General features: G+C 42.6%; 1 protein-coding gene across 1 annotated transcript in view; it reads left to right on the plus strand.

Moving 5' to 3' along the window:
- XPR1 (xenotropic and polytropic retrovirus receptor 1) overlaps positions 1–19,117 on the plus strand; it is a 104,039-nt gene that overhangs the window by 55,671 nt on the left and 29,251 nt on the right. The window contains exons 3-4 of the mRNA XM_057374908.1: positions 12,509–12,610; positions 18,446–18,669. Coding sequence (XP_057230891.1) covers positions 12,509–12,610; positions 18,446–18,669 — 326 coding nt within the window. The remainder of the gene's footprint in view (positions 1–12,508; positions 12,611–18,445; positions 18,670–19,117) is intronic.

The raw sequence follows: 19,117 nt of genomic DNA on the forward strand, positions 1-19,117 counted from the left end.
CTCTTCAAATAAGGATTTTAATTCATTTTACAGGTTTTGCAAAGAAGAAGGTTTCAAGTGAGCCMCAGCTTCAAAGTGGGCAGTGTCTTGTTGACTGCTGCCTGGCAAAGTTGCCATGTACAGCACACAAGTTCTTTGGGAAGATATCCACAGATGATTTATTCAAGTTTATTGAAAGTACTGTTGTTCTGTCCATTTGCACAGCTGATACTGCAACTGGGACTTAAACTTGGGCTTTTTGCCACTGTCATGAATAAGGGTGAAATGGAATTAAATGTGGTGGCTCTGTAACATGTCCTTTGAAATGTAAATAAGAAGTGACTTAGGAAGTTGGGCCATTGAGTTTTTTACCCTCAGCATACTTCGTGTTTGTGTTTGGATGCAAAACCTTTCTGCTGGCAGTTACTTCTGCAGTTTGTGTATTCCCTTCCCACCAGGTTTTGTTCAGGAAGTAATAGAAATTACTGAATGGTTCCTTTTGCCTTTTTATTTACCAAGTGCCAGCAGTGCTGTGCATTGAGCCTTGGGGGAAATGTAGGGGGGAAATCACATGCCTCTCAATCTTTCTTCTCCTTTGGGGTGTAAAAATTCTTTTCAGAAGGATTCATTGCAGTTCCAGTCTGGCAGGGATGCTCCAAGAGGAGATACCCAGCCCGTGTGGTTTCTGGCTAGGGACTTGTGCTGTGCAAAATGAAAGAGATTAACTTGGAAAACAGACAAACAAACAAGTGCAGTCTTGCTCTTTGCTGCATTTTAATCTTAAACTAAAATTACCTCTGCAACACAGTAGCTCTGTTGAGGAGTTGAAGTGGGCATAGACTTTCAAATCAATCCCTTTGAAAGACCAAAGACAGTCTTCGTCCCTGTGAAGGAAGGACATTTGAACTGGAGCTTATTCCTTCCATGTGCTTAAATCATAACACAGTGGCATCTGAGGAATGCTGCTTTTGCTTGAATTAGATTTAAACAARCCCTTTAAGTGCAGGGTTGAGAAGAAGGGAAGGCAAGGGATGCTACCTGAGCATGTGTTTGGAAGAAAACAGCTCCAAACTTGTGRGGACCTGCACTAGAGAGCTTCTGCTTATCTTGAATTTACCACAGTGTCTCCGGGCATGCTTCAATCTATATGTTTAATTAATACAGCAGGGTAGGGCTCAGCTGGGCGGCTGTGCACTGCGGGAGCAAGGAGGGATGTAACCTTGGGTAGGCTTTGTAGTGTCCTGGAGAGAATCCTACAACATCTGTTGCTGTAATAATGCAAGAATTAAAGCACAAGAATTACTGCCGTGGATGGAGAAACAGTTACCTTAATGATAATTTGCTGGTGGTTTAGCCAGACTTACATAATTTAAAAGGAAAAGTATTGTTTGAAATTGTGCAAAGCGTTTAGGAAGATGCTGTTGTAAACATTTATGAGAACTAACAATCTGTTCTGTTCCTGAACATGGTCTGGCTGTGGTAAAATCTTGCACAGAGCCACTCTCAAGCCCCGTGTCATTTTTCTGAGATGCATTTTGGAGGTGTGTTTCTGCATCTGATAACTGCTTCCTCATTGTCTTCCTGCTAACTGTTTGCCTTTAGTGGCTAGTAAAATAAAAAAGGAACGATGAATTTGAGTAGTGTTGGCTCCCTGGGGGGAAATTAAGCCATTGAGAGCACGTTTGTAGTAGTTTTGTCTCAGTGCCATGTGCTTGCTGTACTCCATACAGGGAGCCTGTTGTTGGTTCTGCATCATTTGTTTTGTCTTTCTGRTTGCTCTAATATCAATTGAAGTCTTTCCCAAGACACGGTTCTGTTAATCTTCCTTTTGTCATTTCCCTCCTCCTCCTGCCCCCAATATCTCCAATGAATATGCTCTCCTGTGCCTGAAAAGAGCTCTATAAGTACCATTGTTGTTGTTGTTTTTTAATGGTGATGGTCCATTTATTCACCTGTTTTCTTTTCAGCCAGTGCTAGTGTTCCTAATTGTTTGCTTAACATCTGAATTTTATGCGTGCTGTAATTGTTGTAAGGATGCAAATAGTTTCCTGGGGTGATGTGTGTGTGTCTCTTATCAGCTCCAATTATGCAAAATGTTTTCAGTGAGCTGTAATTCTCTTGCCTGCCTCTTCTCAGACAGGGAGCAGAGCAGGGTGTCTCCGGGGACACCGGGGTGCTTTGCTGGAGCAGCCTTTCCCCCTGCACATCACATCCTGTCCGGGCAGTGTTAGGATGGGGAGCCAGCTCTGCTGCTCCTCGTGTTTTTGAAAAGTTCAAATACTCTTAACCACACCATCTCCCTGCAAGTTTTCGTTATGTTAAAAGAGGAGATGATCACTCTGAAAGGAGTGAGAAGGGAGTGTCTTTACAAACAGTGACTCTGGGGGTAAGATAAGACTGATACTGGGAGATAGAAGGAAACAATGGGAAGGATTTCCATAGGAATTCCACTGACTGACTTACCCCAGACTGCATTAATCGACTACAAGAGCAGAGACATTGAGCTGTGTATTMAAGGGAGAATGTATGATAGAAGGGGGGTTGCTTTAGGTGTTTTGGGGAGCCTGTACCTCTCAAGTAACTCAGACAATGGGGAAAGAGAGAGGGAACTGCGGCCGGGAAATTGGGATAAAAGAGGCTGCAGTTCCCTCTCTATGAATTTGAGAGACCCCATGGGAAATGCCCATGACCTCTCTCTTTATTCATGAGTAAAGTTATGGGACTCCTCTGTCTCCTTTTTGGACATAAACCTCTGGTGTTAATGGATTAATTTTCCTCACAACTCCATCTTTAGAATCCCACAATTTTGCCATCAGCAATGGAAACAATTGACCATCCTGAACTGCAAAGCTTTTCCTTGAGCTTATCCCTTACTGTGCAAAGCCATGGCAGGGATTAAAGTGCTTTTTACAGCTCTGGTACCTCCCAAAGGGGGTGCTTTGGTGCATGGACTGATGGCTACATGTGAAAGGGCAGTTCCTGTGGTGACTTTGCAGAGAGAAGTTGCCAAGAGCTGACCAAACTGTTCCTGTAAGCTTTGAGGTGGTTCTTAATCTGGAGTCACCACCTCCCTGTCTGGTGGAAGRTGTCCCCTGCCCATGSGAGAGGGGTTGGAACAAAATCCTTTAAGGTCCTTTTAAACCCAAATTATTCATTGATGGTGATGATGTACCTTGACAGAGGACAGCAAGGAGAAAGCAGAGGAGTTTCCTGACAGAAATAGTTGTATGGAGGTTTTATTGACCAAGAATTGTGGATGTGGGTGGTGTTTGCTTAGGTGACACAGAGGAGAGGTCCATCCCTTCTGCCCAGTATGGAAAAGATTCAAAACAGAACTGACTCTGGCTTGCCAATGAATCACTGAATTAAATGCAGCAGGATGAAGTAACTGGGTTTAAATCTCTTCATACCTCTCAAGAAATGTTTTGAGGCCCTCTAAACACTGCCTCTGTAGTTGGAGTATACTCATGTTCCTCTTCTGCCTCAAACTAACCTTTCTGTTTGTTTTAGGCCTTGTCTTGGCCCCTAATTCATATTCCCTGCCTGACAGAATCCATCAGGGAACTGAGAAAGTTGAGACTCACCTTTTCCAGCACATCATCATGTGTTTGCTGGATGCAAGGACTCAAAGAAGTGTTCGAGTCCAGGGCAAGGTTTTGTAAAAGCTGATTTGATGCCTCTACTTGTGTGTTACTTATCGATCCAGAAGGATTGTTGTGCGTCCAGTTTCTGCAGCTCCCCAAGAAAAGAGAGCTGGCCTTGGTCCTACAGTGTGCACAGTCTACACAGAACTACAAAGTCCACACAGAACTTGGACAGGACATGGTTTTAATACTGAAAAATGGCATTTTTTAAAGCTCCTGGARTGTGTGTCCTGCTGATGGCCACTGCAAGTCCTGATGAAGAGCAGAGCTGCTTAGGTGTCCCAGTGTCAGCTGGGTGAGTGTGTCCAGGCTGCAGTGGCTGGTGCTGTAGCACGGGTGATCTGCTTGTCAGGCTGCATGTGCAGGGATGGCTTTATCACTGGGAAATRCTGATAAGATCTGGGCCTCTTGTTTCAGCACAAATTAGCACTTTTCTTGTTGGATTTGCTCGTGCACAACCTCATTTTTGCCAGCAATTTTAAAAGAAAAATCAAATGTACGGTTACTCTGGAGAGTACGTTTGGTGGAGGGACAGAGGGAAAGAAAGTGGGGGAGAAAGCACTGAACGAACAAGACTTAAACTCTGTTTCAAGATGATTCTGCCCTGCATTTATCTTGTTCATCAGACGTGAGGGTAACAGTTCAAGTCTGTCAGCAAACCCAGCAGCAAGCATCCCTGAAGGATGTCCATGGAGGGGACAGTGGCCATCCTGTCCAAGAGCACTTTGATCAAGGCATTGCCCGTTCTGGAAGTCCAGCTTGCATAACAAAATGTTGCTGCCATCACTTGTGTGATGCCACGTCGCAGCAAATTCTTCCTTTACTTCGTTTTCCAACTTATTTCTACTTTGAAGCATTTCACATTTTTACACCCAAATTAAATGTCTGATGGAGCCCTGAGCAGCCTGGTCCTGTTGAAGGTATCCTTGCTCATTGCAGGGGCCCTAGATGGCCTTTAAAGGCCMYTTCYAACCCAAACCATTCTGCARTTYWRTKATTTTTATTTCTATCCTGAAATACCTCAGAAATGTTTCAGCATCGGTTGTGCTGGAGTACACAGAAATAGTTTGCACCCAAGAGAAGGATGGCTTTTCCCCATGAAGGTGTCCTAAGAGGATTGGAGAAGGCAGGACTGGAGGGGAGGTGCTGCTGAGAGAGACCAAGGGTTGGCCGTGTTCAATCTGTTTTAATTTAATAATCCAGACATTTCCAGTGTTCACATCAAGGGTCGGGACATGTGAATCCAGCTGCAGTGAGTTCTGTTGGCTTTTGCAGTGTCTCCTTGTCAGCTGAGCTGTGGGGTGATGCCTTGAGTCATCTCCCACCACAGGAGAGACCCAAGGCCAAGCAGAGGGTTTTAAATCAGTCCAACAGGTCACTGCTGCCAGCGGGGGAATCTCGCTCTCACCACCTCCTCCCCACGTGCAAGGAGCTCTTTCACAGGCCTAAACCACAGGAAACTAGTTTATTGATCAGTTGGGTTTTTAAATGGCTTTTAGTTTTAATGYTGGGTAGTTCTTTAAATACCAGATTAACTTCCTGAACTGGTTCAACTGTGGTTGTAGATGAGCAGCAGCACCAGAGGAAGGAAAAGGGCATCGTGAGTGTGTAAGAGAGGGCATAAAGGACAGCCAGAACTACTGCTAAAATYCCCCAGAACTCCTTCTCCATGTGGTTTTCCTAGGAAAAACTTAATGTATACAAGACTTAAAAGTGCAYMYTATCCACATACCTTTCACTGACTGYAATCTCAGTTTTGTTTCAATTCTTCTCTTCTTTTTGGTTATGTCAGATGTTCTGACAGTTTTTGTGCAGTTTTAATGAGAAGGTAATTGTTGCTGCTCAAGTAAAATTCTGGAAGTAAAACTTGAAAGCTGCAGGCTCAATAAAAGGAGCATAAACAGTCATTTTATCATGAAGCTTTATTTCCTGACAGAAACTTTTTCTGTTTGATTAAAATCTTCACATTCACAAATTTACATCTTTCTTGATAAATAAGAATGCACATTAAGGAAGATTAGAAAGTTTGCTCCCATTTCATTTTCCACTTTCCACTTTTATTCAGGAGATGGGGCAGAAAAAAGAATATTTGTGGGTTTTAAGGTAAGGGATCTCTGTATTCGGCACTATTTCCTGTGATTTCCTCTTGCTGCATTTCCGGTCCCCATCATCTCCATGGGGTTCCAAGGTCCTCTCCCCATGGAAGAAGTGCCCAGTGGTCCATCCCTGCTTTGGGAACTTGCCCAGATCTCTACAACTTGGGGTGATCTTGCCCTACCTCACTGGAGCCTACATTTATATTTGTTTAATTGCTGCTTGGCCGAAAGGTCAGGAGCACTTGTCCTGATAATCAGCAGAGGATTTGCTGAATCCATTGAGTTCTGCCAGGCTGAAGGGAGACATGGAAAAGCTAGATGGAAAAACTTCAGTTTGAGCTCTGAGCACCTGATTTTATATCAGCAATTCTGGTTTTGGTTTTCCATGCTTCTGTTTTGTCTTTGTCCTCTTGCTTTAATGGTCAAATTGGGCAACCTAGGGAAGTGTCCTTATTTCCATCCATGTGATTTAACAGAACTGAAGGGTTTTCAGGCAGATTTGTGGCTGCAGAAACTGCAGCTGTGCTTATTTACTTGGGGTCCATTGTGTGGGTCTTAAAAGCATGAACAGGTACTGCTAAGTTTTTAGTTTGGTGGCCCTGTCATTGATGAAATCTTGGATGCAACATTGCTCCGATAAAAAGCTGATGAAGAGGGAATGGAGGACAGTGCTGAACTCATCTTTTGAATCATCAGCTAGAGCTGCAGGGGCTGATTCAGATCTCATCTGTAAGAGGCTGGAATATCTGCTTCTCTTAACCTTTGTGGGATGGCTTTTTGTGCAGCCATAATTGCTGCTGTCTTGTCTTGTTTTGATGCAAAGCAGAGCTGGAGACAGCAGGTGAGCAGCTGGAGGAAAGTGTGGGTGCGTTGTGTAAGCTGGGAATGGCCCGGTGTGATCCTGGTAATCCCACAAAGCTGCAGGATTTCTGCATGTCACAACCCAGCAGCCGTGGCCTGGACAGGTTCTGGTGTGTACCACTGAGTAACTCAACCCTGGTGCTCTCCATTCCTGGTCTTGGAGTAAAGGTCAATGTGAAATTTGACTCCCAGTTCCTGTTGATTGMCTTTCCTTCGCCCTGGAGTGTGGGGCAGTATTTATCATCTAGTTTATTGGGAGACTTCTGCAAAAACACTCCGTAAATCTCTACTTTTCTTGAAAAGAGACGAATCTCAAGGTGGTTGTTAGTCAGGGAAAGCAGGTTTTGAGTGCTGTCCCTGTATGATGTCACCTGGCACCCAGGTCTGTCATCCTGCATTATCAATATTTTTATGGCAGGGTTTGAAATATTACTGGCATTTGTGCTGCTTTTCTTTCTTTCTTTCTTTCTTTTTTTTCCTGTCACAAGTTTCTGCCTTGCTGTCCTTCAAATCTGAGGTACCACACAGCCTCAGTTTTTTAATTCTGCTGGGAGTAGTGATTCTCCTAATGGTACAGAAGTGAAACTTTAGTGGAAKAGCTGACAAAGACTAGCAGTGCCTTCCTTGCTGGCAGAAGGAGTGATTTTGAGTGCTGGATCCTTGTTTAAAGAACTGGACCTGTAGAACAGGTGGCAGCTGCCCTGTACACTGCAAAACCTGGCACTTGGAGCTGTCTCCTCACATCTCACTGCTGCTTTGCCTGGTTTTTCTGCACCTGAAGTTCACACCAGGACGCTGTCATTGCTTTAGAATCTGTGTTTACAGAGTCACAAATATAAATAATTTATAGTAGACACTTGGTTGGATGTCTAGCTTGTAGGCATGTTGTGGAGGTTGCTTTTGCTTTCCAGCTAAATCAACCATCTGTAAAAATCTGGCTGGTTTCCTTRTAAGCTTCAGTGATATGGTCTAAAAAATAAGCAGGATTTTTACCAACCTGGAAATTGCATTTCTAAAGGTGTTTCGAAACAGATTTTGTTCACTCTGAGTTAATTGGTAAAAACCACAAAGTGGTGAACCAAAACCTGAGAGAACTTGTGTTGGTGACTTGCAGCAGTTCTTGCCCTGTCCTTCCCCTGCCCATACATCAACCCTGTGGGTGCAGGCAATGCCAGCCTCATTTGCTACCTGAATGGTCATTTTTTATTGCTAGGTTTAAGGCAATAATTTAATAACCAAATCTAATTTGGGCTAAAGCATTCTGGAGAGCTGATCACAGCTTATTTGTGATGGCTTAGAAAAGCATGTATAGTCTGTTGTGAATTTTCTTGACTTTTTTTTAATACCAACTAGCTCATGAAGCTTCTTCCCTGATGATTTTACAGTATTTTAATTCRAGATCCACTTTTGGTGGATGGAATAAATTCCATAAGAGACTCACACCATTACATGTGCAATTKGCAGTTCAGACATTAAGGTGCAATAACATGAACACAAATGTTCTTTATTTACAAGCAGAGATGGCTTCTTTCCTCTTCCTACAGCAACAATAAGTCCTAGGAAGAGATTTCTTCAGCTGTACTTAAACCACTTAAAAATCTGTACAAGCAAACTTATATTTGCTACAAGATAGGACRTAGTACATGGTGAGTAATGAATTTATTGAAAGTTTCAGAAAATGATCCCATTTGCAGCTGACCCAAGTGTGGCTTTCTGTTGTGAGAAAGGGAGTTKCCTTGTGGAAAAACCTTTCCTTTGGAAAACTGCCCCAATAAACATGAAGATGACGCATTAGAAGTTTAAAGGTAATCTTTGTCCTTGCATTTATGGATGCCACAGGTTGATTTTTTTACCTGCAGAATTTCACTGGAYTGTATAAAAGGTTGGGAAAACTACAGTCTTGATGTTGCAGATCTATCAAGGGTGTGAGGAAATTGTGATGGTTGAGTAGACAGACAAAGCTGATGGGATTTTGGAGGCAGATAGATGTTTTCATTATAGTGACCCACTTTTTTAGTGTTTTGAGTAGTAATGGAAATGGCTTTTTCTTCTTTTTTTYCCCTAGTGTGCCTAGAAATATAAGCAGTTAYTGTCTTTATAGATACAAGAACACTGTCTTTTAAATCTTGTTAATTTTTCATAACACAGTTCTTCAGTGGTAGACCTACTTGAGCCCTGTGTATTGGATATGGAAAATTTTTTTAAATTAGTGTGTTCGTTGATTATGTATGTGTTTAATGCCAATGTTGAGCTTAATTTTTTTTTTTTTATTTCACTGGCTAGATTTCAGAGCCCTCCTCATAAATCAGATTGCCTCCTCTCTCACTGAAATGTCGAAATAGCATTACTCAGATAAAGCTGTTTTGTAGCAAAGAGGTGATTCAGAGAACTACACCTGTGCTGATCTCACAACAAAGCTAATGAATCTTTTTTAATTAAAAATGCCCTTTAAAATCCAGCATGATAAAGATTAGAKGACTTATTAAAAATGATTACTTTTAAGAAAGGAAACTTTAACTGTTGTGCTCTTGCAAGGCAGTGAGCAAGCAGAGCTGCCCGGGATGCTGATCATTTGTTTATACACCAGAGCTGCAGAAAATGAGAAATTAAATGAAGAGTTGAGAGAGGCACTGAGAAATGAGTGCTTGGGACAGCTTAGGAGTGTAATTTGGATGTTAATTTTCCAGCTTTGAGGTCTATTTTAGGTGTGCCAACATCTGAGCGCTGTGCAAACCTGAAAATACGGGGCGAGGGTGGGGAGTAAATCCAGATTCCTGCTGCTTTGGGCTTCATAAGGAAAAGCAAGAGCTTTGCAGCCTTTTTCTGGTTTTTTGGTGGTTTTTTTTTTTTTTTTTTTTTTTTTTTTTTTTTTTTTTTTTTTTTTTTTTTTTTTTATTCAGGACAGGCAATCCATAGGAAGATGAGGTGGGTTGTATTGATCAGGCTGCCTTCTCGCAGGCTGTTGGGGTAAATGGAGTGTTCAGGCTATAGAAACAGAACAAAAGGAAGGTTATGAGGACTGGGCGCCTTTCAAAAGCAGCCCCTGTTGTCATGGAGCTCCCGGAGCCAAGGCCAGGCTTCTGGCACYGAGATTTTCTCATGGCAAAAACTGTCCCAGCCTTGGGGGGGAAAAAGTAAATAAATAAATAAATGGATAAATAAATAAATAAGGGCAGTAGCCTTGGCAGTGCTTGGCTATTTTTGCAGCTCAATGACTGGGTTGTGGTGGGACCGGCACCAAAGGGAAACCTTTTCTTCACAGAACATCCTGATTTTTTTTTTTAAAGGCTGGTGTCCACCCTGGTCTGCAAAATATCTTTTATAAGGCAGTGTTTGACATTTGGAGAAGGATATTGAATAGCTTATATAGAAGTCGCTTTCCTCAGAGTCAGCAGTGTTTTGAGGTTGAGATAGAGACCTGAATTCCTAAGTGGAAGGGTTTTGGAAGGGTTTCCAGTAGTAGTTGGTTTATGTTCAAAGCACATTTTCCTGTTCTAAACTTCAGATTATGGTCAAATTGTTCAACACACTTATTTTTAATTTCTTGATCTGGTTAATAATTTATAAAACAAGATWCTGATTGTGATATTTAGCATTGATTATGTTAACACTATGTTGCTTTACTGAGCTTTTTGCTATCTTAGGTGCTATTTTACTTGACTTTATGGACAAAAAATATATTCCGTGCTTGACGAATTTTTTTTTTTTTATTCTTTGGTAGTTCCGCTGCTGAAGTTTAAAAACTTGCTTGGTTTTACTATTATTTTGTGAATGTACTGAAATGTAGAAACAAGTGATGGCAGAAGAGGTTTGGTGTTCTTGAAGCAGGAAAGCAGGGAGCCTGTGTGCTTTTATTTCTATATGACTTATTTTCAAATGCAGGAAATGATGGTTCCCCCGTGTGAGAAGGCATCTGTGGGTAAACTTTTCTGCTGGGTAAACTCTTATGGCTGGAGAATTTGCCTTTCAGGTCTGCCCTTAAGAGCTCTGGTTTGGTATCTTGTGATTACTATTATTTAAAAAGTTTCAGGCAGGCAGTGAATAAAACCTCTGCATTTTAAGTATTGCGTGGTAATTTCTGCTGCTTCACCCCCTTGTTTGCAGGGCTGCAAGAACACCTCGAGGCTGCTGCGGTTCTCCTGCAGAAAGAGGAGCCCAAGCCCTGTCATTGCAGGGTTTGTTTGCTCCAGGGAGGGAGCTTCATCCTCAGGAGTAGCCACAGCACTGCAGGGATAATGAYTGGATAAGAAAGGAACCCTTGGAGCCAAAACTTGGAGTTTGGAACAGGCTTTGGAGCCCTTGAGAATTTTTCTCTACAAGCCCTTGGGTGATGGAGTTGTAAACACTGGGCATTTGTGCAGAACTGGTTATTTTCTTTGTTTACTCTTTAAAGCATCATCAAACTACAAAAAAAGAGACAGATTTCTTCCAAGGTTGCCCTTGCACTGCAGTTTTGTGTTGTTTTCTTTACTCTTTCCACATCATCCCTTAAAAATGGAACTGAAGCCTTTGTAGGTTTGTGGTGCTCAATATCAGAGCTGCAAACAAAATAAAAAATAGGAAATTCTAAATGTTGAAATTTTGTATTTAAATATTCCTTGAGGTTGGTTTTACCTGGAAATTAATGCTAAAAGGAAAGGATTTCTTGGTYATGACAGTCCAATATGTGCATCTGATAGTAAATGAAACCTCTGTGTAGTCACTCRACCTCTCAATTTAATAATGTGAATTTCAACATCTGTTTGAATCTTGTAGAATCCCCATCCCTGGAAGGGTTCAAAACACATGTGGATGTGTCACCTGGGGACATGGTCTGGTGGTGGKCTTRGARCTGCTGGRTTAGTGATTAGATTTAATCATCTCAATCCAACCTTAAGCAATTCCATAGTTCTGTGGTCTATTTCTCAACATTATCAACACCATAATAAAGTTTTAATTGTCCTGTTTGTATTAACACTAACCCTTGCAATCTGTGAGAGAGCATGAAGATTCAGGGGCTGTAACTACAGGAGGGTATGAAGAGTCTGCTTTGCTTCAGCATTAGCAACATTTGGTTTTTGACAGTACTGRAATTGGTAATTATAGCCTGTCTCGATTTTTTTTTAACTCATTAAACTAATTTCTTAATTACTAGAAAATGCATTCTGTCTGTGAGATTCTGCRCCGTATTTTTTATAACAACAAGGTGACCAAATTGCTGCTTTAATTKCAAGTTTAGACTTTAATTACGGAATTGTATGTAGTTCTTCCAAAAGAGCTAAAACTGTCCCAGAACAGCGGGTCAAAGGAGTATTGTGGATCTGGTTGCAGTCACCATAGTTTAGACATTTTCCTTTCAACTTTGCTTATGAGAGAAAGCTTTTATTTTCCAAGAGGGCAGCTTCCACAGAGTTTTCTGTCTGGATTTCTGTATGGGTTTGTTTGCTGTGATGCTGTGTTTGTATTTGAAGGATTATCCTGACGAGAAGGTGGGAATGGTGGCTGAAGACAGTGGGTCCCCCAGAATTGCCAGTTGAAGTTCATTTGAAAATCTGGTGCTTTTCTTCTAAATACAAATACAAATGTTTGCTGAGCTGGAGTTAACGTTTATGCTCAGCTCTTGTCTTCAAGCACAGGTTGGGTTAGGAAGTGAAAAAGGAGCTTGGGAGATCTGGAATAACACTTGAAGGGTCAAAAAAAATGATGGGAACTTTGCTCAAGGTGCTGTTACTGCTGACACGAGCGTGTCCCTTTGTGTCTTGGTGCAATTCCTTTTACAGCCAAATAAATGTGTGTTCCCTTGAGCCCTTTGGACTTGGTTGTTCTTCTTTCTCTGCATKACAAAGATGATGGATTTACTCTGAAGAACTATTTCCATGGCAGCCACATGTAAAATCGTTCCCCTGTTCTTCTGTTACAGCTTCTTTGTTTTTCTGTTTTGTTTTGTAGACACAGATGAGGACACGGTGAAAAGATGTTTTGCCACGTTTGAAGAGAAATTCTTCCAAACCTGTGAGAAAGAACTTGCCAAAATCAACATCTTCTATTCAGGTAAGGTGCTTATTTGTGTGTATTTGTGGAAAATTCAACAGCAGAAAAAGGGCCTGAAGGTCCCAAAGTTTCAGGATAACCACAGTGGCAGTGCAGGTCTACCATCAGGTAATTAGAGGGCGGGTTTGTTTGGAAAACTGCTCTGGTTTAATCACAGATCTGGAGTTAAACCCTGGTATTTGGGTGGAGGGGGATTGAAAGGCAGGTGCCTTCATTACTTTGAACTTTCAGAGTATCCGTGAACTTTATGGAGATGCTCTTAAAACTAAAGGGTGCAGTCTTTCAGCTTATCCATRTTGACAATCTTCTGGGCATGTTTTAGTTGTGCTGAGCTTCCTAGCAGGTGTTTCCTGAGTTTCTGCAGGAGCAGCTCTCCTGGGCTTGCCTGTGCRTGATATCTCGATCATCTCGATGGGTCCAACAAGTTTTTAAACACTGAACTCTTTCTTAAACTCCTGTATCTTTCTGGAGTACATCAGCCAGCAGCAATTGCCATGGGCTGTGTATTGGGAGTGAAAACGTTGTGATGATAAGAGTGTGATAAGATAATTTCAAGGTGTCATATAACAAGTGCTGTTGTTTGTTGTTTTCTCTGAGAAAGTTGCCTTCCCAATCTTGTGTTTTGAAAACAACTTTAGAATGGGTTAATTGGAAATCCACCCTGTAAAATTGCTACAAAAGGCTTGGTGTGCTCTGTCTCCTCCTGCCATTACACTTCAGATGATTTTCAGCCACTTTTGGTAAGGTTTAAAATAGAATTTCACGTAGAAAAGCATTTAAATGTAGATACAGCAATGCATTGGCTTCTATACTTCATCTTGACATATTGATTTATGAACTCAGTGCTATAAACAGGATTTGCAGCACAAAATGGTAGCCTTTTCTAGTTCTGATTTTAATCTGGTAACAAGGACACAGTTGAATTGTGCAAAACATTTTCATAACCATGGGGTGATGACTTTATTGCTGGCTCTTTTGCTGCCAGCAGGATCTGGGCTGTGAACATGAGGAAAGCTGAAAGCATGATAAATGCAGGGGCTGAGCACTGAAGCTTCCCTCTGTTCAGCTTCCATCTAGGGAAGTAAATCTCCTTTGGACTGGCTGTGCCTGCTCCCCCAGCTCCCTGCAGCAGACTGAGTGTCAGGACAAGAGGCAGTTTTTAGGTAGAATTGGTATTTTTTATTAGGCTCCCTGGGTTTTACACTTTATAGGCATTTCTCTGCTTGCAGTTCATATGTCCTTAACTCAGAGCAGTGCTGTGTTTTGTTTCGCTGGGAAATCTTGTGTTTCCATCCCAGATCTGAGGTTTTTATGCTCAGAAATTTCCTTTCTGAGCCTTATCAGATCCTGAGCACTGCGAGCTAGACTCTGTGCAGGAAGTTCTGTCAATTTAGATGCACAATACAGATTATAATTTTCCCTAATGAGGACCTGCTGCCACACGTGCACCCACATGTACGCACCCATTCCAGCATTGTTCAAAATGGCATTCATAATATGGGGTAGGGTTGTTTTTTTTTCCCAGCTAGCTGTCACTTCGAAAAGTTCCAGGAGAGAATACATGTAATTTAAAAATCTCCTGTGATAAGATTAAAGTAAGTCTTTTATTTCTAGAAGAGTGACGTGATTTTCATAGAATGGAAACCTGTTATTAAGGTTATTAGCAGTGAGCTGCAGCAAGAAATGTTCCATCAGTGGTTCCTCTCCTTGATGGTGTCAGAAATTTGTCATGTCGGACCCTATTGTACCTCCAGGCATGTGTTGGCTTGGATTATGACCTGGCACATCCTATTTATTACAGGTTTATTATATGGTTTATTACACCSCTGTCTTAACCACAGTAAATATTGTTCATTTTCAAAAAAGCCAAGTTTTCTGTTGATCTCTGCTTTGTTTCCTCGTCATCTTTCCCTGGGCTGAGGGATCTTCAGTGAGCATCACCCAGGATTGCCACAGCACAGCCAACCAAGCTCATYCTCTTGGGATGGGCTGCACCCACATCCCAGTTCCTCTCAGAGCATTCAGAGCTGGAATCACTGATACAAAATCCCTTTCTTTGCTTTTCCCATCAAACATTGTCTTAATTCCACTGCCAGTACAATAGTGAAACAGTGAAATATCCCAGCTCAGTGAAAAGGAAAACTGCCATTAACTAMATCAGATTTGATAAACAATTTGGGRTTATTTGGACCGTGCTCAAAAAAGCTCTATCCTCRTCKGAAAGAGGAATGGCARTAAAACTTTMAGATGGTTCCAGCAGAGGAACGCCTGTTCACGTGCTAAAGTTTTATTTGTCACCAGTTTTAGGTTTGTTATATTTAAAATCAGCATCATCAGGATTTGACTAAACAGTGGCCAGCAGCATTTTTGTGGCTAGTTTAGGAATGGTTTTGTCATTTGTAGGAAACCCTGGCTTTAAATTGGGAAGCTAAATATTGAACAAAATATGTGCAAGTAGAGAAGGGAAGGAATGCTAAAAGGGCCTGCCTGAAATGCCATGAGCTGGGTAGCTGGAGGAGGTTCAGGCTCTTGGATCACCTCCTGTCTGGTGAAACAGGCTTTGATCACACCCATGCCTGTGAAATGAAACTTGGGGGGAAATTTTATTGGTTCCTTCATGGAACAGTCTTTTTTCCATCACCTTTATGTGTGAACTTCCTTTTAAAACTCGGAAAATGAAGTAAAAAACCGACTTGGAATTGCGTAGTTGAGGTGATAAGTCTTTAGACTCTTTTAGTCAGGATCTAGCAGCATTTTCTGGGCAAAGCTGCTGCTTTATGGTGAGCACTTCAGTTGAAGTCTGCCTCTGTTGGTTTTGGATTTCTCCTTAGTCTTTGCCATGAAATTACACTTGAGCTGAGGGCTTGTTGGGCATCAGGTCATGCAAAATGCTGCAACACAGCAAGAGTGGTTCCAGCTTCTAAGCTTTTTTCCTAACTCTCTCATGTGACATTTTTAAAAGTCACTTTTCAGAGTGTTAAATTAGTGGTGGATAGTGCTAAATTAGTGATAGCGGTGTATGACTTTCCAATTATTTTGGAGTATACTGCAAACTGAGGAGTTATTTTCTATCCTGTTTTTCTATTTCCCTGTGCAGTCCCTAGGAGGTTTTAACAACAGCAGCACACATTTTGTTTTGCTTCTGCATTGAGTCTTGATGGTAAAAAAATCATATTTTAATAAGATGAAGTGATTTGTGGACAGGACAGCTGGAATCAGTGCAGGAGGGAGAAGGTGGTGACAGGATGGCCTTTTCTCAGGAGTGACATTTGTTGTGGAGAGCAGCAGTCATAAATATTTCAAGGCATTGTCTTTTCTTTAAATATTGTGTTATAGGCTGATGGATTTAAAGATTTTTCTGGATGTAGGGACAATGGAACAGCGCTTTAAATTTAAACTCTTCCATATCTACTAATTTGATCTAAAAGAAATTTCATTGTGTCACAGATGGTTTAATAGATGTTTTCAATACAGAGAGTGCAGTTGTGAGCTTTATTTATGTGAAGGCTTTTGATTTGAACAGATATCTGTTACTTCTTCCCGAGGGAGCTCCCAGAGTGGGAAGGGATTATTGTTTCTGCAGTCTGATCTTGTTGTGGTAAATATTATGTGGCTGCAGTTGTGGGCAGACCATTCTCACTGTTGCTGCACTGCCTCTGCTTGGTGGAGTCCTTGCAGCTGKGGAAGTTGTCAGAGAGGAGTTGCCCTTCCCTGCATTTTAAATTTTCTTCCTTTAATAAAGTTTATAAGCAAGCAAAAGAGAGTTTCAGTTTCCTCTGTATTTCATTTCCTATATTGATCCCCATTTCCTGTTTGGAAAGGTGTTCTCCTTCTAGAAAATACCTTATACAGAGCACTGTAAAATTATTTATAGAGTAGTTTTGCTCTTAAAATTAAACAGAATTGAATAAGGAAAAGGAAGAATAAATCTTCCATCTGARTGGGAAGCAATTGAGGATTATGCTTGAGTTGCTATGTAAGATACTAATGAAGAGAATTGTATTCACATCCAGGAGGCTGCTGGGCAGAGCTTTGGGTAGTGGAGGGACCTTGTGGCTCTGTGGTTTCTGAGTCAGTGCTGGGTGAACCTGGTCAGCATCGTCCTGGCCAACACCAACACCCATGGCCCGTGACACTGCTTATCACCAGAGATGCCAAAGCTGTGACTGAAGCCTAGCAGGGGACAAAAAGCCTGGAAGGAACCAGTTGTACAGAACAAAGAGGACGATAACGGTCTTAACTATGCTGGTTTTAGCTTTAAAAGATTGTTATTCAGCCAAAAATATTATTTTCTGAGGCTACATAAAGCAGCATGTTTGAAGGAACACCTTCTTTCATACTTGGGTGTGAGGAAGAGACACAGGCTTGTTCTGAAAACACACCAGAATGGTATTTAAGTGCAGGCTGACGGGCTCTTTAACCAGTAAATAACGAGGGAACGCTTCTAAAGCGAGGCAAAGAGGGATAAATGATTCCAGCGGATCATGTACAGCAGCCAGCAGTGTTGTAACTCCTGATCAAAGCAGAGCTGTGTTTGTCTGTCACCGGGAGCTTGGCAGAGGGGCTGTGCYGCTCTCTGAGAACAAAATTCAGTGTCACATCTGAAGTGTGGGGTTTGTCTTCTTTGATTTCCCTACTGTCACATGAAAAGATAGTAAACACGCAGTCAGAAGTGGGTGCACAGATCTGAAAAACGCTTTGCTTACTCACTGTCATGTTTCATCATGTTGGCTAACAGGATTTTTCCCTAATGCTTCTTGTGCACTTGATTTATTTCAAGAGGAGCAGCTTTTCTTTTGCATACGAGGCAGACGTGTGGTCAGTGCTTTGGTATTTGGATCAGTCCCTCTCTGCCTGCTGCCTCAGGCCAGCATGGGGACATTTGTCCGTCTGTCCTGGTGTCCCTGTGCTGGTTTGGAGTCCCCAGATACAGATCAGGCCTCTTCCATCCCGTATAGGTGTTTGTGTGGGGCTGGAATGAGCATCCTCTAAAAATCCAAGCTGGCATGGAAGTTGAGAGGTCTCAGTTCCTGGCTAATGCTGCTTCAGTCTGTGCTGAAGGGRCAGCCCTTGATTTTGACCATATTAATTAATTTTTTTGCTTGAGAGCTTGTATGTTTTACATAGGTTTAATGAAAAAAAGCTTCCTCTTCTGCTCTGCCCTTGAGACCACACCTGGAAATTCTGCACCCAGGTCCAGGGCTCAGAGCACAAGAGGGATGTGGGCCCATCAATTTAAAATTCTAAGTTTGTCCAGAAGAGGCCACCTGTGCTTGGAGACAGCCTGGGAGAGCCGGGAATGTTCACCTGGAGGAGAGAGGACTCCAGGGAGGCTTTAGAGCCCCTTTCAGAGCTAAAGGGACTCCAGGAGAGCTGTAGAGGGACTTGGGACAAGGGCTTGGAGTGAGAAAACCAAGGGGGAATGGATTCACATTGGCAGAGGGCAGGGTGAGGTGGGATATTGGGAAGAAATTCTCTGTGAGGGTGGGGAGGTCCTGGCACAGGTTGCTCAGAGAAGCTGTGGCTGCCCCATCCCTGCAAGTGTCCAAGGCCAGGCTGGACAGGGAACAAGTGGGAGGTGTCCATGCCCATGTCAGGGTTGAAATGAGATGGTCTTTAAGGTCCCTTCCAACCCAAAACAGTCTGTGATTCTGTTCCACAAAAAGAAAAACACGCAGAGCCGCTGAGTTCAACGCGTGCCGGGGGAAGGCCATGCAGTAGGCCTTTTTCAGTAGGGTGCGTTTTACTCACAAACACCTTATCTGAGCAATAGCTCCGGTGCTTTTGAGGGCTCAGAGATCCCTAAAACCTTTCTTTCGCTGTGGCTGTCCCCAGAGAAGCTTGCGGAGGCGCAGCGCCGCTTCACCACGCTGCGGACGGAGCTGCAGTCCACGCTGGACGCGCAGAAGGAGGCCAGCGGAGCCTCCACGCTGCAGCGGCGCCGAAAACCCGTCTTCCACCTGTCCCACGAGGAGCGGGTCCAGCACAGGAACATCCGAGACCTGAAACTGGCCTTCAGCGAGCTCTACCTCAGCCTCATCCTCCTGCAGAACTACCAGGTACCTGCCAAGAGCCCTGTCCCTAAACTCCCCCCTGCTTCGTGTGTCCGTCAGTTGCCTCACTCAAAGGGTTTTTGATTTATTTCTTCCCTTTTTGTGGGGCCCCTAAACACTTGTAGAGAAAAGGCAGGTAGCATGCAGCTAGCAGTCTGCATCTGGTTGCTTYTCATGGAGCTGGAAGTGCTAAGCTGACCTGCAGAAGGACTTTGCTTCTTCCTTTTCTGAGCTGGCTGACCCCAGCACCTTTGTCCAGGCAGGACCTCTTCCTTCTGCACTGTGTTGTTCTGTGCAGGTTGAGGAAGAAGCTCTTTTATCTCATATTTGGAATGAAACTTGAAATCCTGATGTACTGTTTCCTCTTGGCGTTACCATGGTAGTGGCTGTGACCTTGCTGTATCAGAATCTCTTACTAAAACATCAATTTAAAAAAAAAAATGTTTTGATTTCT

The sequence above is a fragment of the Malurus melanocephalus genome, unplaced genomic scaffold (genome assembly GCF_030028575.1).
Source record: "Malurus melanocephalus ecotype Western Australia unplaced genomic scaffold, MMel_1.1 scaffold_236, whole genome shotgun sequence".
In the NCBI taxonomy this organism is placed as follows: Eukaryota; Metazoa; Chordata; class Aves; order Passeriformes; family Maluridae; genus Malurus; species Malurus melanocephalus.